The sequence below is a fragment of the Cricetulus griseus genome, assembly GCF_003668045.3.
Source record: "Cricetulus griseus strain 17A/GY chromosome 1 unlocalized genomic scaffold, alternate assembly CriGri-PICRH-1.0 chr1_0, whole genome shotgun sequence".
Taxonomy (NCBI): domain Eukaryota; kingdom Metazoa; phylum Chordata; class Mammalia; order Rodentia; family Cricetidae; genus Cricetulus; species Cricetulus griseus.
The window spans coordinates 108,390,013-108,415,152 of NW_023276806.1; the positions used below are offsets into that span (position 1 = coordinate 108,390,013).

The 25,140-nt window shown below is 39.0% G+C and overlaps 1 protein-coding gene and 1 non-coding gene across 9 annotated transcripts in view; one reads left to right on the top strand and one right to left on the bottom strand.

The window, feature by feature from the left end:
* The window catches only part of Sclt1 (sodium channel and clathrin linker 1), a 146,862-nt gene that overhangs the window by 108,647 nt on the left and 13,075 nt on the right, over positions 1-25,140 (top strand). The window contains exon 19 of one of the 8 annotated variants that reach the window (XM_035451109.1): positions 7,434-7,482. The exons of the other annotated variants lie outside the window; for them this stretch is intronic. Coding sequence (XP_035307000.1) covers positions 7,434-7,467 — 34 coding nt within the window. The 3' untranslated portion in view covers positions 7,468-7,482. Of the gene's footprint in view, positions 1-7,433; positions 7,483-25,140 lie in introns of those variants that run through there. 8 annotated transcript variants of the gene reach the window in all.
* LOC113833034 lies at positions 13,469-13,575 on the bottom strand. The gene has a single exon (XR_003480579.1). It is a non-coding gene; the product is annotated as a U6 spliceosomal RNA (small nuclear RNA).

Sequence of the window (25,140 nt, forward strand, 5' to 3'; positions counted from 1 at the left end):
CAAGTAATGTATAAAGACAGACCTATTAGAATTATACCCAGTTTCTCACTGGAGTCTCTAAAAACTGGAAGGGCCTAGACAGATGTGCTCCAGGCCACAAATGCCAGTCCAGACTACTATAGCCAACAAAACTTTCAATCCCGTAGGTGGAGAAAATGAGATATTCAGTAATAAAGTCAAATTTAAACAATACCTGTTCAAAAATCATGGCTATAGAAGGTACTGAAGGAAAACTCCAACCCAAGGAGGTTAACTACATCTATGAAAACATAGGCAGTAAATAATCTCACACCATTGTAACCCAAAGAAGGAAAGCACATACACACATACAGTAACATCAACAACTACTACAACAAGATAACAGGAATTAACAATCATTGGTAATTGATATGTCTCAGTATCAACTGGCTCAATTCCCCAGTAACAAGACACAGACTAACAGACTGGATGCACAATAAAGATTCATCCTTCTGCAGCATACAAGAAACATACCTCAGCATCAAAGATAGACATAACCTAAGAGTAAAAAGTTGGGAAAAGACTTTCCATATATGGTTCCTAGAAGCAAGCTGGTGTAGCTATTCTAATATCCAAGAAAATAGGCTTCAAACCAAAATTAAAAGAGTTATTCATTAGAGGAAAAATCCAACAAGATGATGTTTCAATTCTCAACATCTATGCCCCAAATGCAAAGGCACCCACATTTTTGTTTTGTTTTGGGTTTGTTTTTTTTTTTTTTTTTTTTTTTTTTTTTGTTTTCAAGACAGGGTTTCTCTGTGTAGCTTTGGAGCCTATCCTGGCACTGGCTCTAGAGACCAGGCTGGCCTCGAACTCACAGAGATCTGCCAGCCTCTGCCTCCCAAATGTTGGGATTAAAGGCATGTGCACCAACGCCTGGCAGCACCCACATTTGTAAAAGAAATGTTACTAAAGTTTAAATCACATATCCACCTTCACACATTGATGATGGGAGACTTCAATACCCCATTCTTAGCAATGGACAGGTCACCCAGACAGAAACTAGAAAAATAATGGAGTTAACCAACACTATAAACCAAATGGACCTAACCAATATCTAGAACATTTCACCCAAACACAAAGGAAAATACATTCTTCTCAGCACTCCTGGAACCTTCTCAAAAATTGACCACAAGTCTCAACAGATACATGAAAATTGAAATTCAGACTTCCACAGATTAAAGCTGGATATCAACAACAACAGAAAACCTACAAATTCATGGGAACTGAATAACTCTATACAGGATGACTATTGTTTAAAAGCAGAAATAAAGAAGGAAATTAAATACTTCCTAAAATTCAATGAAAACTAAGGTACAACATACCCAAATTTATGGGACACAATGGAAGCCTTTCTAAGAGGACAGTCCATATCATTAAGTGCCTTCATAAAGAATTTGGAGAGACCTCATACTAGCAGCAGCACACATGGAAGTTCTAGAAAACAAAAGGCACCCAAGAGGAGTAGATGGCAGGAAATGATCAAACTGAGGGCTGAAATCAATAAAATAGAAGCAAATAGAACAATAAAAAGAACCAATGAAATAGAGTTGGTTCTTTGTGAAAATCACAAGATACTAACAAAAAGGCACAAAGAGAATAGCCACATCACCAAAATCAGTAATGAAAGGAGAATATAAAAAATAGACACTGAGAAAATCCAGAAAATCATTAGGTCATACTTTCAAAACCTGTACTCCTTAAAGAGAAATCAGGCACTGGGGAAATGTCCAGAGATATCAAGGATGACATCAACTAACAATCTAAGTAACAGTGGAGAGGCTACCTTAAGTGCCCTCCCCTGATAATGAGATTGATGACTAACTTACATGCCATCCTAGAGCCTTCATCCAGCAGCTGATGGAAGTAGAAGCAGACACCCACAGCTAAACACTGAGCTGAACTCTGGGAATCCAGTTGCAGAGAGGGAAGAATGATGAGCAACAGGGTCAGGACCAGGCTGGTGAAACCTATAGAAACAACTGACCTGAACAAGGGGGATCTCATGGTCCCCAGACTGATAGCTGGGAAACCAACATAGGATTGATCCAGACCCCATGAAAGTGGGTGTCAGTGAAGAGGCCTCAGAAATCTATGGGGCCTCTTGTAGTAGATCAGTCCTTATCCCTAGCATAGGAATGAACTTTGGGAGCCCATTTCACATAGAGGGACACTCCCTCAGCCTTGACACACAGGGGAGGGCCTACGCCCTATCCCAAAAGATATGACAGACTCTAAAGATACCCATGGAAGGCCTCATCCTCCCTGGGGAGCAGAAAGGTTATGGGATAGGTAGGGTGTTAGTGGGGGGCAGGGGAGAAGGGGAGAGAGAAAACTAGGATTGACATGTAAAACAATTTTGTTTCTAATTTAAATTAACAAATGGAGGGAAAAAAAGAAAACCTAGACTCCACAAAATTGGAAAACATTTAAAAGAAGTGGAGAAATTTCTTGATAGGTACTACTTACCAAAGTTAAATCAAGATCAGATAAACAATTTAAATATACCTATAATCCCTAAGGAAAGAGAACTAATCATTAAAAATCTCCCAACCAAAAAAAGGCCAGGGCCAGATGGTTTTAGCTCAGAATTCTACCAGACTTTCAAAGAAGGGTTAATGCTAATACTGCTCAAATTATTCCACAAAATAGAAACAGAAGGTGCATTGCCAAATTCATTTTATGAGACAACAGTTACCCTGATACCTAAACCACACAAAGACTCAACAAAGAAATAGAATTACAGAACAATCTCCCTCATGAACATTGATGCAAAAATACTCAATAAAATACTCACAAACTGAATCCAAGAACACATTAAAAAGATCATCCACCATGACCAAGGAGGCTTCATCCCAGTGATTCAGGAATGGTTCAACATATGAAAATCTGTCAGTGTAATCCACCATATGTACAAACTGAATGAAAAGAAAAACCACATGATTATCTCATTAGATGCTGAAAAAGCCTTTGACAAAAATCCAACACACCTTCATGATGAAAGTCTTGGAGAGATCAGGGATATAAGGCACATACCTAAACATAATAAAGTCAATATATAGAAAGCAAACTGCAGCATCAAATTAAATAGAGAGAAAATTAAAGCAAGTCCACTAAAATTAGAAACAAGACAAGGCTATCCACTCTTTCAATGTCTATTCAATATAGTATTTGAAGTTCTAGCTAGAGCTATTAAGGGGATACAGATTGGAACGGAAGAAGTCAAACTTTTACTATTTGCTGATGATATGATAGTCTACATAAGCAACTGCAAAAATTCTACCAGGGACCTCCTACGGCTGATAAATACCTTCAGCAAAGTGGCTAGATACAAGATTAACTCAAAAAACGTTAGTAGCCCTCCTATACACTAATGATAAACAGGCTGAAAAGGAAATCAGGGAAACAACACCCTTCTCAATAACCACAAATAATATATCTTGGTTTATCTCTAACCAAGCAAGTGAAAGACTATATGACAAGAACTTTGAGTCTTTGAAGAAAGAAATTGGAGAAGTATCAGAAGAGAGAAAGACTTCCCATTCTCATGTGTTAGTAGGTTGGATTAGCATAGTAAAAATGGCAATCTTACTAAAGCAATCTACAGATTCAACGAAATCCACATGAACATCCCAACACAATTCTTTGCAGACCTTGAAAGAATAATACTCAACTTCATATGGGAAAACAACCCAGGATAGCCAAAACAATCCTGTACAATAGAAGAACTTTCAGAGGTGTCATCATCCCTGATTTCAAGCTCTACAACAGAGCTATAGTAATAAAAACCACATCGTATTGGCATAAAAACAGACAGGTGGATCAATGGAATCAAATTGATGACCCAGATATAAATCCACACACTTGATTTTCAACAAAAAAGCCAAAATTATACAGTGGAAAAAAGAAAGCATCTTCACCAAATGCTGCTGATCTAACTGGATATTGGCATGTAGAAGAATGCAAATAGGTCCATATCTATCACCCTGCATAGAATTGAAGTCTAGGTGGATCAAAGACCTCAACATACAAACCAAGATAAACTGAACCTGACAGAAGAGAAAGTAGGAAATAGCCTGGAATGCATTGGCACAGGAGATAACTTCATGAATATAACACAGATAGCATAGGCACTAAGATCGACAATTACTTAATGGGCCCTCCTAAAACTGAGAAGCTCTGTAAAGTAAAAAATACCATTAATAGGATAAAACAGCAGCCCACATAATGGGAAAATATCTTCACAAACCCCACATCTAAAAGAGGGCTGATTTCCAAAATATACAAAGAACTCAAGAAAATAGACCTCAACAAACCAAATATTCCAGTTAAAATATGGGGTACAGATAAAAACAGCATTCTCAACAGAGGAATCCCAAATGGCTGAGAAATACTTAAAGCAATTTTCAACATTCTTAGCCATCAGGAAAATACAAATCAAAATGACTGAGATGCCATCTGACACCTGTCAGAATGGCTAAGTGACAGCTCATGCTGGAAAGGATGTGGAGTAAGGGCAATACTCCTCCATTGCTGATAGGAGTGCAAACTTGTACAGCCACTTTGGAAATCAATATGGCAGTTTCTCCAAAAATTGAGATCAGTCTACCTCAAAACACAGCTATGTCACTCTTGGGCATATACCTAGAGGATGCTCCATCATACCACAAGGCCACTTAATTTATTAATAATAGCCACAACCTAGAATCAACCTAGGTGGCCCTCAACTAAACAATGGATAAAGAAAATTTAATTCATTTACACAATGAATACACAGTAATAACTCAGCTGTTAAAAAACAGTGACATCATGAAATTTGCAGGCAAATGGATGTAACTAGAAAATATCATATTAGTAAATGAACCCAGACCCAGAAAGATAAACCATGGTATGTACCCACTTGTAAGTGGTTATTAACTGTAAAGTAAAGGAAAGCCACAGACCCTGAGAAGCTAAATAACAAGGAGGGCTCAATGGAGAACAGTTGGATCTCCCAGGGAAGGGGAAATAGAATAGATTCTGCAGGTGGACTAAGGGTAGACAGGGATGGGAATAGGAGTAATCAGGCATGGGGAGATGGAGGAGGAGAGTACTGAAAGAAATGACTGAAAGAGGGAGGCATTTAGAGATAAGATAGAAAGAAGCTTAGTGCAATGAAAACTCAGAAATCTGCAAGTAAATCTAAGACTTGTAGTAATGGGGAATACAGAGCCTGAACTGGCCATCTCCTGTAAGCACACAAGACCTGCTGTGGTAAAGATGGCACAGAAATTGTGGGAGGGGCCCCAGTGACTGGTCCAGCCTGAGACCCATGCCACAAGAGGAGGCCCACCTCTGACATAGCCTGGAGTACAAGGACACAGAGGCTGTATAGCCCAGAGACCTAGGATAGAACCAAACAATACTGGCAAAAAATAAAAATAAAAAAGTCAATGAAATGAGGCTTAATGATATTCTGCTATACTCATAGATTGGTGCCCAGTCCAGTTGTCATTAGATGGGAGGTTTTATCCAGTAACTGGTAGCAACAGATGCAGAGACCCACATTTAAATATTAGTCAGAGCTCAGGGAATCCTGTGGAAGAAAGCGAGAAAGGATTGGAGGACCCATAGAGGTCAAGGACACCACAAGAAAATCCATAAGCTAACCTGGGCTCACAGAGACCGAACCAACAACTATGGAGTCTGCACAGTACTAACCTGGGCCGTGTGTGTGTGTGTGTGTGTGTGTGTGTGTGTGTGTTGTGTGTGTGTGTGTGTGTGTGTGTGTGTGTGTGTGTGTGTGTGTGTGTGTAGCTAGATTAGATAGATAGATAGATAGATAGATAGATAGATAGATAGATAGACAGACAGACAGACAGACAGACAGACAGACAGACAGACAGACAGACAGAGGAGTTGTGTAGCTTGGTCTTCTTGTGGAACTCCTCTAACAGTGGGAGCAGAACCTTCTCTGACTCTTTTGCTGGCTTTTAGTAAACTTTCAACCTGCCGGGTCACTTTGTCCAGCCTTAATAAGAGGGAGGTGCCTAAGCTTATGGCAACTTGATATGCTGTGTTTGGTTGATATCCATGGGAGGCCTGCCCTTTTCTGAATAGAAGCAGAGGAGGAGTGGATGGGGGAGGGACTCGTCAGAGAAGAGGTAGGGGAAAGTGCTGTTGGGATTTAAAAAATCATCATCATCATTTAAAAATGAAAAAAAAAAAAAAAGAACACGTAAGAGTAAAAGGTGACTTAGGATCATTTTGTACATACTATTGCTCTTTGTACCTATCCTTTCCCACCTCCCTAAACAAAAAAATTACCTTCCCTCCAGACACAACTCAAATGTCATTTTTTTTCTGTATAAAGTATCCATATTGCCCTAAAACATTCTTTCCTTGTTCTATACTCCCCTACTAGCCTACTCAGTCTTTTTATGTCACTGAATTATAGGAGAAACTACCTATTGCTGTGGCTTTTACAGAACTGTAAGCTAACATCTTACCTGACACAGTCAATGAGATTGAAATGGGCTGTTCATTATCGGTGTGTTCAAGTAATGAACAAACAGCTGATAAAATGTACAGTTATAAGCTGCTGTTACTCTGGCTCCTCCCTCCATCTTCCTGCTCCCCAGACTTATATTTTTCAGACTTTGAGAATATTTTATGCTTCATATTTCAGTTTTTCAGATTAGAGATGCTCAGTTCTGTGTTTATGTCTGTGAGTCTATGTGTGTGTGTCTGTCTGTCTGTCTGTCTATCTGTCTCTATGTCCGTGTGTAGTTGATTACATAGCATTTGAGCCTAAGGAGTTCTTTTTACTTTCTAAAACGTAATTTTTTGGCTGTACATCTGTAATGTTTGACTACTATAACTGTTTTTTAAAGGTTGTTTTTTTAATTAACAGGATGAGCAGCAGCTGCAGGTACTGGCAGATTACAAATGCATAATTACTAAAAGTAGCTGAAGCATATTATAGTATACTTCAATAGAAAAGAAACATCTGGCAATGCTGTGTTAATCTGTCATGAGAGGATTTCAAAAAAAAGTACTTACTGCAGCTGGAAAATCCATCATTTCCCTGAGATGAATAGTATACCTTTTGTTTTTAATTTTCTCATACATTGTTGAATAGAACCTCTGGTGATTTAATCTTTGGTCAGCAGAAAGGGTTTTCATGCAATGGGGGACTTTCCCCTTATAAGTTGTAACCATGGTCTACACAGCACCACCTTGTCTTAAAAATATGCCTCAATAGTATTGATTGGAACAGTTAGATTAACTGACTTGTAAAGGCTGAAAATGTAAGCCTCTTTGTTTCCTCATGTATGTGTGTCTGTGTGTCCAGACATGTGCAAGTGCATGTTTTTGAAGGTCTGAAGTTGATATCCAGAGTCTTCCTTGATCACTTTTTGCCTTCATTGAAACAGGGTCTCTGAATTACACTTAGAGCTTGTCAGCTAGTATAACTAGCCAACTTGCTCCTAGGATTCCCTGTTTCTGCCTTTGAAGTGAGCCCTAGAATCACAGGTAAGTCAGCATGCACACACAACATTTATGTAGGTTCTGTGGATCCAGATCCCAATCCTCATGCTTACACTGTAAGCACTGAGCCGTCTCTGCAGTCCATGTTTCAGATATAACCCCTTACCTAAATGCATTAGGGAACTATAACTTTTTTGATTGTTACTTACAGTATTTGTGGTATTTTTCAAAAGGGTTGCTAAACTGGAAGGAAACCTTGCCTGGCTCCTTTCCAGTACTTCCTCAGTCATATCACACAGTTAAAGCACACAGCAATGCAATTTAGAATTGAAGTTCACTTAAAAACAAAAATATTTTCAGCAGGGCATCATGACGCACATCTTTAATCCCATCACTCAGGAGGCAGAAGTAGACGGATGTCTGAGAGTGCCCGGATAGCCAGTGCAGTATAGTGAGTCCCTGGTTTGGGGATCTTTTGGGGGGGGGAAGAAAATCTCTATGGGTGTGAGTTGGGGCATCTGTTTCTAAGATAGAACCAAAAGGAAGGGACTAATTATTATTTTTTGTTCTTTTTTTTTATTCAAATTAGGAACAAGCTTGTTTCACATGTCAATCCCCCTCCCTTCCCTCCACCCCTCACCCCTGCCCCGACCTATCCCCCACCCCATCCATCCTCCACTCCACAAGCAGGGTAGGGCCCTCGATGGGGGCTCCCCAAAGTCCACCACATCATCCTGGGCCAGGCCTAGGCCCTCCCCCATGTGTCCAGGCCGAAAGTGTGTCCCTTCATGAGGGATGGGCTCTCAAAGTCTCTTCTTATACCAGGGAAAAATACATTCCACTACCAGGGGACCCCTAGAGTGGGGAGGCCTCCTAATTGACATCCATGTTCAGGGGTTTGGATCAATCCTGTACTGGCCTCCCAGCCAGCAGTCTGGGGTCCATGTGCTCCCCCCTTGTACAGGCCAACTGTTTCTGTGGGTCTCACCAGCCTGGTACTGACCCCTTTGATCTTCATTCCTCCCTCTCTGCATCTTAGTTCCAGAGTTCAGTTCAGTGTATATCTGTGGGTGCCTGCCTCTACTTCCATCAGCCACTGGATAAGGGCTCTAGTATGGCATAAAAAGTAGTCATCAGTCTCATTATAGGGGAAAGTCATTTAGGTTATCTTCTCCACCATTGCCTAGATTGTCAGTTCGTGCCATCCTTGTAGGTCTCTGGAAATCTCCCTAGTACCAGATCTCTCCTCAGACCTATAATGGCTCCTCTAATGTTCTCCTCGATTCTTCCCCCAATTCAATATTTCTGCTCCTTCATTTCCTCCTCTCCTCCCCTCCTCTCCTCCTCTCATTCTGGCAGCTCCCTTTTCCCTACCCTCATGCTGGCAATTAGCTCAGGAGGAGTTCCTGCCCCTTCCCATTCCTGGGGTTCATGCATTTTTCCCTTAGAGTCCTTCGTGTTTCCTAGTTTCTTTGGTGAAGAGGATTGTAGGCTGGTAATCCTTTGCTCTATGTCTAAAATTCATATATGAGTGAGTACATACCATGTTTGTCTTTTTGTGACTGGGTTACCTCACTCAGAATGGTTTCCTCAAGTTCCATCCATTTTCCTGCAGATTTCAAGATTCCATTGTTTTTTTCTGCTGAGTAGTACTCCTTTGTGTAAATGTACCACATTTTCTCTATCCATTCTTCAGTTGAGGGGCATCTAGGCTGCTTTCAGTTTCTGGCTGTTACAAATAGTGCTGCTATGAACATCGTTGAACAGATGTCTATAATGTGCTTCTTTTGGATATATGCCTAGGAGTGGAATTGCTGGATCTTGTGGTAGACTGATTCCCATTGAGGAGTCGCCATAGTGATTTCCAAAGTGGTCTTACAAGTTGACACTCCCACCAGCAATGGAGAAGTGTTCCCCTTTCTCCACATCCTCTCCAGCATAAACTGTCATTGGTATTTTTGATTTTAGCCATTCTGACAGGAGTATGATGGTATCTCAGAGTTGTTTTAATTTGGAATTGCTGGATCTTGAGGTAGACTGATTCCCATTTTCCTGAGCAACCACCATACTGATTTCCAAAGTGGTTTTACAAGTTTGCACTCCCACCAGCAATGGAGGAGTGTTCCTTTTTCTCCACGTCCTCTCCAGCATAGATTGTCATTGGTATTTTTGATTTTAGCCATTCTGACAGGTGTGAGGTGGTATCTCAGAGTTGTTTTGAGTTGCATTTCTCTGATGGCCAAAGATTTTGAGCTCTTTCTTAAGCCATTCAGATTCCTCTGTTGAGAATTCTCTATTTAGTTCTGCACCCCACTTTTTAATTTCATTGTTTGGTGTTTTGGTGGCTAGCTTCTTGAGTTCATTGTATAGTTTGGAAATCAGCCCTCTGTCAGCTATGTGGTTGAAGATCTTTTCCCATTCTGTGGGCTATCATTTTGTCTTGCTGACTGTGCCCTTTGCCTTACAGAAGTTTCTCAGTTTCAGGAGGTCCCATTTATTAATTGCAGATTTGAATGTCTGTGCTACTGGTGTAATGTTCAAGTTTTGTGCATGGTGACAGATATGGATCTATCTGCAATCTTCTGCATGTCTGAATTCAGTTGTGCAAGCATCATTTGTTGAAGATGCTATCTTTCTTCCATAGGTGTGTGGGTTAATATCAGGGTTTTCAATTCGATTCCATTGGTCTATCTGTCTTTTTTGTGCCAATACCAAGCTGTTTTCAGAACTATGGCTCTATAATAAAGCTTGAAGTCAGGGATGGTGATGCCTCCAGAACATCCTTTATTGTACAGAGTTGTTTTGGCTATCCTGGATTTTTTGTTTGACCAAGTAAAGTTGAGTATTGTTCTTTCAAGGTCTGTGAAGAACTGTGTTGGGATTTTGATGGGGATTGCCTTGAATCTGTAGATTCCTTTTGGCAAGATTGCCATTTTTACTATGTTGATTTTTACCTATCCAAGACCATGGGAGACCTTTCCATTTTCTGGTATCTTCTTTAATTTCTTTCTTTAAAGACTCAAAGTTCTTACTGTAAAAGTCTTTCACATTTTTTGTTAGTGTTACCCCAAGATATTTTATGTTGCTTGTGGATATTGTGAAGGGTGATGTTTCTCTGATTTCTTTCTCATTCCATTTATCATCTGTATAAAGTAGGGCTACTGATTTTTTTTTTTGAGTTAATTTTGTATCCTTCTGCTTTGCTGAAGGTGTTTATCAGCTGTAGGAGTTCCCTGGTAGGATTTTTCGGGTCACTTATGTAGAGTATCATATCATCTGCAAATAGTGAAGGTTTGACTTCTTCCTTTCCAATTTGTATCCCTTTGATCTCCTTTTCTTGTCTTATTGCTCTAGCTAGATCTTCAAGGACAATATTGAAGAGATATGGAGAGAGTGGAAAGCCTTGTCTTGCTCCTGATTTTAGAGGAATCGCTTTGAGTTTCTCTCCATTTAGTTTGATGTTAGCTGTTAGTTTGGTGTATATTGGCTTTTATCATGTTTAGATATGTTCCTGTTATTCCTGTTCTCTCCAAGATCTTTATCATGAAGTGATGCTGGATTTTGTCAAAGGCTTTTTCAGCATCTAGTGAGATGATCATGTGTGTTTTCTTTTTTCAGTTTGTTAATATGGTGGATTACATTGATGGATTTTCATATGTTGAACCATCCTTGCATCCCTGGATGAAGCCTACTTCATCATAGTGGATGATTTTTCTGATGTGTTCTTGGATTCGATTCGACAATATTTTGTTGAGTATTTTTGCATTAATGTTTATGAGGGATATTGGTCTCTGGTTCTCTTTTTTAGTTGTATCTTTGTGTGGCCTGGGTAGCAAAGTGATTGTAGCCTTGTAAAAAGAGTTTGGCAATGTCCCTTCTGCTCCTATTGTGTTGAACAATTTGAGGAGTACTGGTATTATCTCTTGTTTGAATTTCTGGTAGAAGTTTGCGGTGAAGCCATCTGGCCCTGGGCTTTTTTTGGTTGTGAGGCTTTTGATGACTGCTTCTATTTCATTAGGGGTTATAAGTCGATTTAAACTTGCTTATCTGTTCTTGGTTTAATTTTGGTAAGTGATATTTATCCAGAAAATTGTCCATTTCTTTTAGGTTTTTGAATTTTGTGGAGTATAGGTTTTCAAAGTAAGAACTGATACTTCTCTGGATTTCCTCAGTGTCCGTTGTTATATCCTCCTTTTCGTTTCTGATTTTGTTAATTAGCATGCTCTCTCTCTGCCTTTTGGTTAGTTTGGATAGTGGTTTGTCTATCTTGATGATCTTCTCAAAGAACCAACTCTTTGTTTCATTGATTCTTTGTACTGTTTTCCTAGTTTCTACTTTGTTGATTTCAGCCCTCAGTTTGATTACTTCCTGGCATCTACTCCTCCATGGTGAGTTTGCTTCTATTTGCTCTAAAGCTTTCAGTTGTTCTGTCAATTCTCTAGTGTGACTATTCTCCAGTTTCTTCATGTAGGCACTTAGTGCTGTGAACTTTCCTCTTAGCACTGCTTTCAGAGTGCCCCATAAGTTTGAGTATGTTGTGTCTACATTCTCATTAAATTCTAGGAAGTATTTAATTTCTTTTTTATTTCTTCCTCAACCCAGAATGGTACAATTCAATTTCCATGAGTTTGTAGGTTTTCTGCAATTTGTATTGCTGTTGAATTCTGACTTTAAAGCATGTCTTTGAAGTTGAGGTGTGGTTCTTGTATGTAGCAGAAGGATGGATTCTGTCTTTGTATCCATTCTGTTAGCCTGTATCTTTTTATGGGCAGGTTAAGACCATTTACATTGAGGGATATTAATGCCCATTGATTGTTGATTCTTGTTTGTTTTGGATTTATTGTTGATGGTGTCATTGTGTGTGGATTTCACCCTACTATTTCTTTTCATGTTTGGTAAAATTGGATTATCTATTGCCTATGTTTTGTGCCTATCTTCATTGGGTTGGAGTTTTCCTTCCAGAACTTTCTGTAGTGGTGGATTTGTGGATATGTATTGTTTAAGTCTGGTTTTGTCATGGAATATCTTGCTTTCTCCATATATAGTGATTGAAAGTTTTGCTGGGTACAGTAGTCTGGGTTGGCATCCATGTTCCCTTAGTGTTTGTAGGATACCTATCCAGGACCTTCTGGCTTTCAAAGTTTCCATTTAGAAGTCGGATGTGATTCTGAAATGTCTGCTTTTATATGTTACTTGGTCTTTTTCCTTTGCTGCTCTTAATATTTTCTCTTTATTCTTTAGGTTTGATGTTTTGATTATTATGTGTCCAGGAGACTTCTTTTTGTGGTCCAGTCTGTTTGGTGTTCTGTAAGCTTCTTGTACTTCCATAGGCATATCCTTCAGGAAGAAGTGAGCACAGGTTGATGGGGGAGTTTAAGGGACAGACGCACCTGAGGCTCCGGCACCCACCGCAGATAGAGGGTGCAGTGTGGACAGGGGTAAGGTGTGTCCAGACTCAGGGTGGGCCTTCTGGTCTGGGCAGGTCCACTCTTGTCCAGGTGGGCTCAGGAAGAATTGAGCAGGGGTTAATGGGGGAGTTTTGGGGGGCAGAGCAGCGCCCAGACTCACCTAAGGCTCAGGTGCCTGACACAGTACAGAGCAGGACTAATTATTATTATAAAACATTTAATGCTGGCCTTTTAGTTATATTATTATTATTCTTTTTCATGTGTGGGTATTTTGCCTATTTGTAAGCCTATGCACCAAGTGTATATGTGTCTGTTGCCCTCAGAAGCCAGATGAGGGCTATGAATTCCATAGGCTTACAAGTGGTTGTGATCTACCTTGTAGCTGTTGGGAATTGAACTGTCTCTCCTGTCCCAAATGCTAGCCTTTCATGAAATCCATCCATATTGCCAACTCTCCACCAAATGTTTCTGTTGGTGCATCAAACTCAGTGCTTCACCTCTATCTAGTGTTTTTATCTCATTCTATGTACTCAGTGCTTCACCCTGGTCTGGTTTTGTTGTTGTTGTTTGTTTTTTATGTGGAACGCTTCACAAATTTATGTATCATACTTGCGCAGGAGCCACACTAATCTTCTCTGTATCATTCCAATTTTAGTATATGTGTTGCCGAAGCAAGCACTGGCCTGTGGCTTTCTTGGTTTTTTGTTTGTTTGTTTGTTTTGTTTTTTGGTTTGGTTTGGTTTGGTTTGGTTTTGGTTTTTCGAGACAGGGTTTCTCTGTGTAGCTTTGGAGCCTATCCTGGTACTCGCTCTGGTGACCAGGCTGGCCTCGAACTCAGATCTGCCTGACTCTGCCTCCCGAGTGCTGGGATTAAAGGCATGCGCCACCAGCGTCCGGCTAGCCTGTGTTTTTAATCTCATCCTACATGTTCCATTTCCATAAATGTTAATACCCATCCCATCGCTCAAATGGAATTCTGAGTATCATCACTGCACACTTAAGTCCACCTACCTTTATTTGGAACCTGGCTGTTTCTCTCCAGTGGCTGGCTTTCCCACTGCAGTCAGCAAGATTTCAGAAGCTGGAATTTAGTCATGTCTCTTCTCTTCTTAAAGAACATCAGCACCTTCCCAGTGTATGCAAAATAAATCCCAATTGTCCCAATACATAAAATCCTTTATAGTCTGTATTTCCAGCTTCTTCCTTTTACCTCTGTCCCCCCTCCGTAACTACATTGTGCCCCATTCATACTGACCTCCTACAGCCTCCTAATATATTGCCCTTTCTTACCTCCTGGCCAGTACACATGGATTTGATTGTCTGTTACGCACTTCCTTCCTGCCTTTGTCTGTCCAACTTCTATTTGACTTTCATATAACAGCTTACAAGCCTACTTCCTCTATTGAGTCAGCTCTAATACCCTGGCTTTCCTTCCACATGTATTCCCTTAGCACATAAACATGTCAGCACTTTTACTACCTACACTTAATCCTGGTTGCTTTCCAGTGCTTCCATTCGTTTATAAGGACTAACTTAATCTGGTCTTTTGTCTCACTAGCACTTCACAGAGTGAAGAGCATAACATATTCCCATCTCAGTATCTGTTAAACAAATGAACTTTGTAATTCCCCCAATGTTATTCTAGGATAGGCACTTAAAAGTAAGTACCACCAAGAAATTTTGCTCATTACTTTGTAAGTTTGAATTTATTCAAGTAATATTTTAAAATAAGCTTCTTAGGGATAATTTTTATTTAAAGGGTGGGGCTTTAGAACATACTCTTTTTCCTGGTTGTAGTATCCCAAATGTACTTAACTATTTGAAATGTACTATTTGAAAATGTAATTATTGGATTCTCATTAACTCTGATGTGAAATTGAGTGGCTAACAACTTTGGGAAATCAGTCTGAAAATCTGACATTTAAAGTGGAGACTGAAAGATGAGAAGAAATGAACTATACCAACAAATGCAGCAGATATTGCATGTTGGGGGAACAACAAGAGGAAGGGCCTGTGGGAAAGAAGGATGAGAACAGGATGCAGTAAGCTCCAGAGCAAAGGCTTACATCAGCATAACAAGATGCAATAAGACTTAGCACAAACCATCGTATCAAGGCTGGAAGCAGCAACCTAGTAAGAAGAAAAGAGTCCCAAGAAGAGGCAAAAGAGAGATATCCCCACTTCCATTATTAGGAGTCCCTTAGAAACCCTAAGCTAAACAACCACAACATATATGCAAAGTACCTGGCACAGACTCATCCAATCTCCATGGTTGCCCTTCAGTCTCTGTGAGCCCCTATGAGCCCCACTTAGTTAATTCTGTGAACCCTGTCTTCTGGTGTCCTCACTCCCTCTGGCTTCTACAATCTACCCGCCTCCTTCCACCAGTTCCCTGAACTCCACCTAATTTTGGGCCGAAGATCTCTACATTTGCTCCAATCAGCTACTGAAAGAAGCCTTTCTGATGATGATTGGGCTAGGCATTCAGCTACGAGTATAGCAGAATATCATTAGGAATCATTTCATTGAGGTTTTTTTCCCCCCTTTGTTGTTTAGCCAGTCTTTGGTTCTACCACAGATCTGAGGATCATCCACTTCTAGTTCCTGGCCATCCAGACAGTGTTGTCATGGGTTCCTTCTTATGGCATGGGCCTCAAGTTAGACCAGTCATTGATTAGCCACTCCCATGAGCTCTGAACCCCCATTGCCCCAGCATATCTTGTAGGCAGGACAGATTCTTTATTTGGTGTAAATACTCTTTAAGTACTATAATGTCATATAGAAACAGAAAATGTCCCTCAGTACACCTCTGTAGACTATTCTTAAATCACCCCTGAGAGGTAAGTTTTCTTTTTTCTGAAGTTTCCAGACAAGAGATTATATAGCTTTATTTGGAAAGCATTTCAATTGTAATACCACTGTGGAACTTTATTTAATGTTTACACTTAAGTCACCTATAATACAGGGAACTCTCAGTTCTATTGTCTAATAAGAAATTTTCCTGTAAATAGTACAGAGTCAGAATATCCTTTAGGACTCTTTTGTATTAAAGGTAATGAAATACCTGGCAGAGAGATGAGCTACAAATAACAGGTAGGCTCTAGGAACTCCTTTGGATAGAGGCAGTCAAATTGTATTGTTCTTCATCCTTATAATACCTCCTAAAATTTCACTAGACAGACAACACTTTCACATCTTATATAGAAAGGAGACTATGTTTATAAATAAATTAAATATTTACCCGAAAGCCTTTTCAGATAAATGTTTGTTGAACAAATACCATTTTATGACTGCAAAGTTTCCTATAAAAAATTAGCCATAGGGCTAGAGAGATGTCTCAGCAGTTTTAGCCGTTGCTGTTCTTCTAGAGTATCCACATTGAGAAGCTCAAAACTACCTGTAACTCCAGTTCTAAGATATCCAATGCCCTTTTCTGGCCTCCTCCAGCAACTGTACATATCACATACACATACACGAATACACATAATAAATAAAAATAAATTTTAAAAAAGACATCCATGAATTAGCAAGTTCATAGTGATTCCCTGTGTAAAACATGATGTTAAATATTTTGAAAACTAATAATAATTCCTTTTTTAAAGTTCCCATTTTACTTGGAAAAGGTGTGTGTGTGTGTGTGTGTGTGTGTGTGTGTGTGTGTGTGTGTGTGTGTGTCTACCACTAATAAGCATTAGTAAATCCTTTTACATGTGTATCCTAAAGATGTGAAGTAGGGAAAGAGCTATCTGAATTAAAATAAACTAAGAAGCAGAAAAGTGAGAAAAGGGTGGGGTCTTAAAGAATGGGTGATTCCTTAATGAAAAAACAAATCTAAAAAGAAGGAACATAAGCATGGATCTAAAGGTGATACAAATGTGTGTTTGTGAGACACTCAAAACCCAGACTTTAATTGGAAAGATAACTAACAAGATTTCAGAGTTCTGAAAGCCATTCTCAAGAACATGGACTATATATATTTAGTTCAAAAGCACAGAGATACTGATGGCTACTATTCAAGTAAGAAAAATATTTAGGGTGGTGTTCAGCAAGAAATATGCTAGGTATGTGTGGTAAGTGGGAGGGAACAATGCCACAGTACTTTCATATGCCCCGTGCTTAGTGCTAAGTGTGTATTTCTTCAGTTGAAGTTGCTCATTAGAATAAATCTTAAGATTAAATGTGAAGAAGTTGAATTGTGATTGTAGTGCAGAGGGAGAGAAAAACAGATGCAGGGGACACTCCAAAGGAAGACTTTTTTAGGGGAGAAAGGGATGTTGCATTTAAGACAAAGTAAGGAATAGGAGATGGCTTTAAGATTTTTAGCCTAGGTAATTAGGGCAAAGATAGTAATGAAAAATTGACTTCTGTAGATGAGTTATAGGTTTGTAGGACAATTTAAAATTTTCAGTAATAGGCATGCTTAGTTCCACAACTTTAAGGGAAGAAGTCAGAAATAAGGATTTAACTTGTTAGGTTTCCAAAGTATATAAAAGTCCTGATACACCCATTCATATTCATTCATATTCATGCATCCATTTCTTTACCCCCTTATCCCCCTGCCTCCTACTCATCTTCCTCTATCTCTTTCCCCCCTCTCATATTTAACATGGATTTAGTGTTTGCCTGCTATGTTGTACTGTGGGGCATGGATTAACAGCACCAACTTCAGAGGTGCTTAGTGGATGGAGACATACCCTAGCAGTAAAGCACATATTTGGCATTCTTGAGGTCTTGGAGTAATTCTCCAGAACCACAAATAAGTCTATTAAAAGTACTAATTTTGAATTAAAGATTAAAGTTTTTGAAACCTGACAAGGAGCTTTGTGATTCTACCCAATTTTAAACCTTATTTTCAGTTTTCCCATATATAAAATTAGACCTCACCATGTTGTCTTGACAACTCAAATAAGTTCATTTCTGAATGTACTTGAACTACGTGGCAGATGGGAAGCATTGTGTGTTTGGTAGAATTATAACCACTATCATCATTATCTTTTTTTTTTCAAGACTTGTTTTCTCTGTGGCTTTGAAGACCAGGCTGACCTCGAACTCACAGAAATCTGCCTGCCTCTGGCTGTCAAGTGCTGGGATTAAAGGCATGTGCCACCACCGCCTAGCTTCATCATTCATTTTTTGCTGAATGCTAGGTTATATACATATGAAGTGGCTTGAAATCAAATGGAGTATGACAGAACTTGATATGCAGAGATAAATACTTAAAAAGACAAATAATTTAGTAAAAAAATAATATTTATACTTAATTACTTGTATCTTTGTGATTGTTAGTTTTGTGAAAAATTATTACTGTCTATTCAGATAATTGTCTTAAGTAAATGAATAGTTGTCAAATTATACAGTGGGTAGTTTTCTCGTTTTCTGTAAAATGAATATTGACTAACTATAAATGTTACTGTTTCATATTAACCTCAGTTATACTGGTTATTTTTCATCAATACTAATATGCATAATTTTTGCCTTGAATTATATTTGGCCTAGAAGGCTGACTCCTTTGGTCACTTTGATTTTTCTCTCTTGTTTTGTTTTTCTTGTGTTGGAGATTTTAAGATGCATTCGATGCTGTAAGTACAGTGTTCTCTACCTGTTGTCACCACCAAAATAAAGATTAAACATTTGAGTTTGTCAGTGACAAAATCAGTGATAACACTTCAGACACCTCCTTGAGAAGCTGAGCTTATACATCACTGAAGGGGTGAGCAGTGTTCTTTCAGAATGCAAGTTTGGGGATGGCAGCACTATGACTGCCACTCTTTGTCCCACATGAGCCTGTGATAAGTGGTCAAGTTACTATTATTGGAGCTGACTATTGGTAACATGGATCTATCCTAGCTTATGTATTTATAACACATATAATTTTTAAAAACCTATTCCCTCAACTAGGGACTTACTGAATTCTAAAGCTATTTACATACTCATTTGAAAGTGTAAAAACTGGCACTCTTTAGGGGAGTATTTTGTTGTTTAATTTTAGAAATATAAAGTTAAGGGCTAAACGCTAGTACTGAATTAGCTATTTTAATGCCACAAAATTTATTTGAAATTTGTTCTGATTCACTTCTGTGTAGACATGGAAGTCCTTTTGCTCACAGATGAGCACTAGGAGAACCCAGAATGTTTACATACAGGTTTACTCCTTCAAGAGAAGAAATGTAATATCTGTTGAGAGCACATGAGCATTCTCTCCTGGTGACCTTTGCATTATCAGTTCACATCAGACATTCCCCAGGCCCTCATCATAAGCTTATTTTTCTCAGTTTATCTGTAGAACCTATCTTTTGAAAGGTGTCACATACACTTTACAAAGAATTTCGATGTAGTCATGTCCAGTCTTTATTTAGCTTATTTTGTTCAAGAGATGGATGTATGCTTTACTGTGCACATGGGATTGAGTTATCACCAGAAAAGTTTTCACCAGATTGTACTATGTCTAAATATGCTTAAAATAGCCAGGCAGTGTTGGCACATGCCTTTAATCCCAGCACTTGGGAGGCAGAGACAAGCAGATGTCTTAATTTTGCGACCAACCTGGTCTACAGAGCGAGTTCCAGGACAGCCAGGGTCACACAGAGAAACCTTGTCTGAAAAACGTGTGTGTGTGTGTGTGTGTGTGTGTGTGTGTGTGTGTGTGTGTGTGTGTGTGTACATGCATATACATGTGCGTGTGTTTATGTTGTGTGTTTAAAATAAACCACTCAGGGTCAGACTCCCAAAGTTTAGTCATGATAAACCAAACTGCCTTTTACCTCCCATTTATTATCACTCTACTGGCCATGGAGATCACAGAGACCCCTGCATTCTTGTATGACTACATTATATCTATTCTGAGCTTGATACTTACGAATTATCTTGGCCCAGGGCAATATAATGCTTGTATAGTGGGAAATTACCAATACAAAATTAGGTAGAAATACAAGGGTATTTAATAGGGAAAAGCCTTACTTACAGAGCAACCTAGCCAGCCGGCATGGCAGCCGTCTGTCCAGCAAGTACAAAAGTGAAACCGAAAGAGAAACGCAGTCCCCTGAAAGTCCCACTCTACATCACCCTGACCACGCCCTCGCAAGCGTGGTCAGGCACACTTGTAGCCAGCCCCTAAGTAGGCATGGCTACAGCTTCCCCTACAATTCCCCTTTTAGTCGAAAAGAGGATTAAAACTTAACAGTGTAAAGTATCCAAAATTAACATTCATAAAGGTAAAATATAAGAAGATACAACAATCTGCTTATGTCACATCCTAACTATTTTAACTAAACCCTAAAGTCAACTGAAAGAGGTGTCCAAGCCTGAACACCTCCTTCCAATCCCAACCATAAATAATAGGAAGCTATCCCTAACTAGGTATGTACACTATCCTAAATGACAACAATGGGGAAAGGGGGCATAGCATCCTTCAAGTTACTTCCTGCTGAAATGGTACGTTGACATCCTTCTGGGGTCCTGTAGAAAGAAAATGTTAGTATAGTAAAAGTCTTGAATGAATTGTATCCAGTCCATGTTAGATGGGATTTGCTTGATTGAAGATCTTGCTTGAACTCCTCAACTTGATTGAAGTCAGTACCCGAAACTCTAGCAGGAGTGTCAGTTGAAATGGAGCAAGTTGGATCCAGTGCAGTCGAGGAGGTGTGGCCCATTTTCTTTCTAGGGTATCCAGGGATTGCTGTCAGGCAGGTCTTCATTGGCTGTGTGGGACTCAAACATAAACAGTTAGCAGAGAAATGTTTGCTTGTGATGTACACATACTGTGAAAGGCAACCATGGGAGAATAATGATTATGAGAGGGTGTACACCTTGAGAGAAAGATCCAAGAAAAGACAAAGACAGTCCCCAAATTCTTCTCTTATTCTGTATTACATCAATTGGCTTCTTGATACAATACAGAAACTCTAAAGTTTAGTTAAATAATGTGCTTGGATTTTAGAGGAGAAAAGCCAAATCCACTTCTAAATCCATCATTGGTTTAATTGAATAGGGACTAGGAAATAAAGAAAAATAGAGTTCTCTGAGAGACAGCTCTAAGTTTACCATATGGCACGTTCCTTTTGTTTGATGGTTATAGCTACCTTTTCTTCTTAAGCATCTACCTATGCAGTGTCCTTTGCCTTCTGGAGATGAATTTTCCTGTGAAGATAAAAGCAAAACACTTCCCTTTCTTTTGGGGGATTTCTATTTAGTTTATAAGATATACCATAGTAGAATACCTGTCATTTCTCCTCGTCGAGAGGTTTTTCCTTTTCAACTCGAATCTTGATCAACTTTAATGGTATCCAAAGTTTTTCTTCTCCTGTAGAAACCAATGCAAAACCCCGACCCCAACGTAACACATGTCCTGGTTTCCATTCAGAGGTTAGTACATCTTTGAAGTTCAGCAGTTTTTTTCGTAGTCCAGTGTCTTTCTGCAGCTGTTTGTCCTTTCTCATTGGCATTAAGAAAGTTTAGTGTTAATAAAGCATTATGCAACCTGTGTTTGGGGGGGGGTAGTCTTCCAAGCTTATTTGTTGAGCATCTCCTTAAGTGTTCTATTAGACCTCTCAACCAGTGCTTGTCCTGTAGGATTGTGTAGTATACCGGTAACATGTTTTATGTTATAATATTTGAAAAATTGTTCTAATTTTGTAGAGACATATGCTGGAGCATTGTCAGTTTTTATTTGTGCAGGTATACCCATAACTGCCATCACCTCTAGCAGGTGTGTAATAACAGAATCAGCTTTTTCAGAGTTAAGAGCAGTAGCCCATTGAAACCCTGAGAATGAGTCTATAGTATGATGTACATATTTCAAATTTCCAAATTCTGCAAAGTGAAAGACATCCATCTGCCAAACCTCATTTCTCTGAATACCCTTAGGATTACAACCTGCTGGCAATGGAGCTTGGTTATAAAAGGAACAAGTAGGACGGTTTCTTACTATCTCCTTGGCTTGTTGCCAAGTGATGGAGAAATCGTTTTTCAAACCTTTGCTATTTACATGATATTTCTTATGAAACTCTGAGGCTTCTAGCACACTTCCAATTAATAAATGATCAATCTCATCATTGCCTTGTGCTAGTGGGCCTGGCAGACCTGTATGGGATCTAATATGTGTAATATATATATATATATATATATATATATATATATATATATATATATAGGATTACTTCTGTTTCTGATAGTTTCTTGTAATTGTAAAAACAATGAGGTTAATTCGTATTATCAGGAACAAATTCTGCAGTCTCAGTGTGTAACACGACTCTCTCTGCATATTGGGAATCAGTAACTATATTAAGAGGTTCTGTAAAATCCATAAGTACCATGAGAATTACATATAATTCTGCCTTCTGTACAGATGTAAATGGACTTTGAACTACTTTACTTACCTCACCTGCATTTTAACCTGCCTTACCTGATTTGTTGGCATCAGTGTAGACGGTAAGAACTCCAGAAATGGGAGTTTGTCTTACAATACGTGGAAGAATCTAGACTGTCTTTTTTTGTGAATTTAATTCTGTCAGTTTTGGGATAATTGTTGCTAATTGTTCCCAAAAAGTCAGTAAGAGCTATTTGCCAATATTCATTATCCTTCCATAAGGAGGAAATTTCCTCATTAGTTAAAGGTACTATAATTTCTGCTGCATCTTTTCCAGTCAGCTGACAAAGTCTTAATTTACCCTTTAAAATCAAATCAGAGAACTTTTCTATATATGTCTTTAACTTTTTATTCTGTTTATGTGACAGAAATATCCATTCCAATATAGTGTCTTCCCTCTGCATCAGAATCCCAGAAGGGTATTCTCTGGATGGCAAGATAACCAGAATACAGTCTAAATCAATGTTTATCCGATCTATGTGTGTATCCAATATTCTGTTCTCTACCCATTGTAACTCTTTTTCTGCCTCAGCAGATAATATTCTCAGACTGTTTAGGTCCTTATCACCTTTAAGGGCCATTTTTAAATGCTTTAAGTCATGTCCTTCTACACCAATAATCATCTGCAATTGAGAAATTTCCCCTAATAATTTCTGAAGAGAATTAAGAGTTTGACAACGATCTCTCCTAATTTGTACCTTTTGAGGTCTGATTCTTTGTAAGTCTATCTTGTAACCTAAATAGTTAATAGAATCTCCTCTTTGTATCTTTTCTGGGACATTCTGTAATCCCCAATGAGGCAGAACTTCCTTCACCATTTCAAACATACGTTCCAAAGTTTCCTTATTAGAATCTGATAAAAGAATGTCATCCATGTAATGATAAACAAGAGATTGTGAAAATTTCTTACCAATTATTTACAAAGGTTGCTGTACAAAGTGTTGACACAAAGTAGGACTATTTAGCATTCCTTGTGGCAAAACTCTCCACTGATATCTCATAACTGGCTGTGAATTAAGAGTTGATACAGTAAATGCAAATTTTTCTCTATCATTTTCCTATAACGGTATTGTGAAAAAACTTTTAGATCAAATGACTATGATGGGCCATCCTTTAGGTATTAAGGAAGGTAATGGCATTCCAGGTTGCAGAGAGCCCATTGGTTGAATTACCTTATTTATGGCTCTCAGGTCTGTCAGCATTCTCCATTTACCTGACTTCTTTTTTATTTTTATTTTTTTATTTTATTAGTTCTAGTTAGGGAACAAGCTTATTTTAAGTCCCTTCTCCCTCTCCCTCCCCTCACCCCCAGCCCACCCCACCCCACCACTCCCCAGGCAGGGTAGGGCCCTCAACGGGGGCTCTACAAAGTCCACCAAGTCTTCCTATGCTGGTCCTGGGCCCTTCCCCATGTGTTCAGGGCCAGAGTGTAACCCTTCACATGGGATGGGCTCTCAAAGTCCCTTCTTGCACCAGGGAAAAATACTAATCCACCACCAGAGGCTCCCTGGAGTGCAGAGGCCTCCTTATTGACATCCATGTTCAGGGGTCTGGATCAGTCTTGTACTGGCCTCCCTGACAGCATCTGGGGTCGATGTGCTCTCCCTTGTTCAGGCCAATTGTTCCTGTGGGTTTCTCCAACCTGGTACAGACCCCTTCGCTCTTCATTCCTCCCTCTCTTCAACTAAATTCCCGATTTCAGCTCAGTGTATATCTGTGGATGTCTGTCTCTGCTTCCATCAGCCACTGGATGAGGGCTCTAGGATGGCATAAAGAGAGGTCATCAATCTCATTTTAGAGGAAGGGCTTTTAGATTATCCTCTCCACCATTGCCTGGATTGTCGGATATCAGAGCTGTTTTTAATGATGTTTCTCAGAATGGTTTCCTCCCAGATGATGACTGAGAAGCTAATTGAAAAAAAAAAAAAATGGTGTCAAGTACCACAAGAGTAACAGAACTGTGCTGTTTTCTGGGATTTTGTTTTTTACTTTGTTGTTGTTATTGTTATGTTTGTTTTTTGTTTTACTTCATCCTTTCCAATTTGTATCCCTTTGATCTCCTTTTCTTGTCTTATTGCTATAGCCAGAACTTCAAGTACAATATTGAAGAGATATGGAGAGAGTGGACAGCCTTGTCTTGTTCGTAATTTTAGAGGAAACACTTTGAGTTTCTCTCCATATAGTTTGATGTTGGCTATTGGTTTGGTGTATATTGTGTTTATCATGTTTAGATATGTTCCTGTTATTCCTGTTCTCTCCAAGATCTTTATCATGAAGGGATGTTGGATTTTGTCAAAGGCTTTTTCAGCATCTAGTGAGATGATCATGTGGTTTTTCTTTTTCAGTTTGTTTATATAGTGGATTACATTGATGGATTTTCGTATGTTGAACCATCCTTGCATCCCTGGGATGAAGCCTACTTGATCATGGTGGATGATTTTTCTGATATGTTCTTGGATTCAGTTGGCCAATATTTTATTGAGTATTTTAGCATCGATGTTCATGAGGGATATCGGTCTGTAGTTCTCTTTCTTAGTCATATCTTTGTGTGGCTTGTGTATCAAAGTGATTGTACCCTCGTAGAAAGAGTTTGGCAATATCCCATCTGCTTCTATTGTGTGGAACAGTTTGAGGAGTACTGGAATTAGCTCTTGTTTGAATTTCTGGTAGAATTCTGCAGTGAAGCCATCTGGCCCTGGGCTTTTTTTGGTTGGGAGGCTTTTGATGACTGCTTCTATCTCATTAGGGGTTATAGTCGATTTAAACTGTTTATCTGATCTTGATTTAATTTTGGTAAGTGATATTTATCCAGAAAGCTGTCCATTTCCTTTAGATTTTCCAATTTTGTGGAATACAGGTTTTCAAAGTATGACCTAAAGA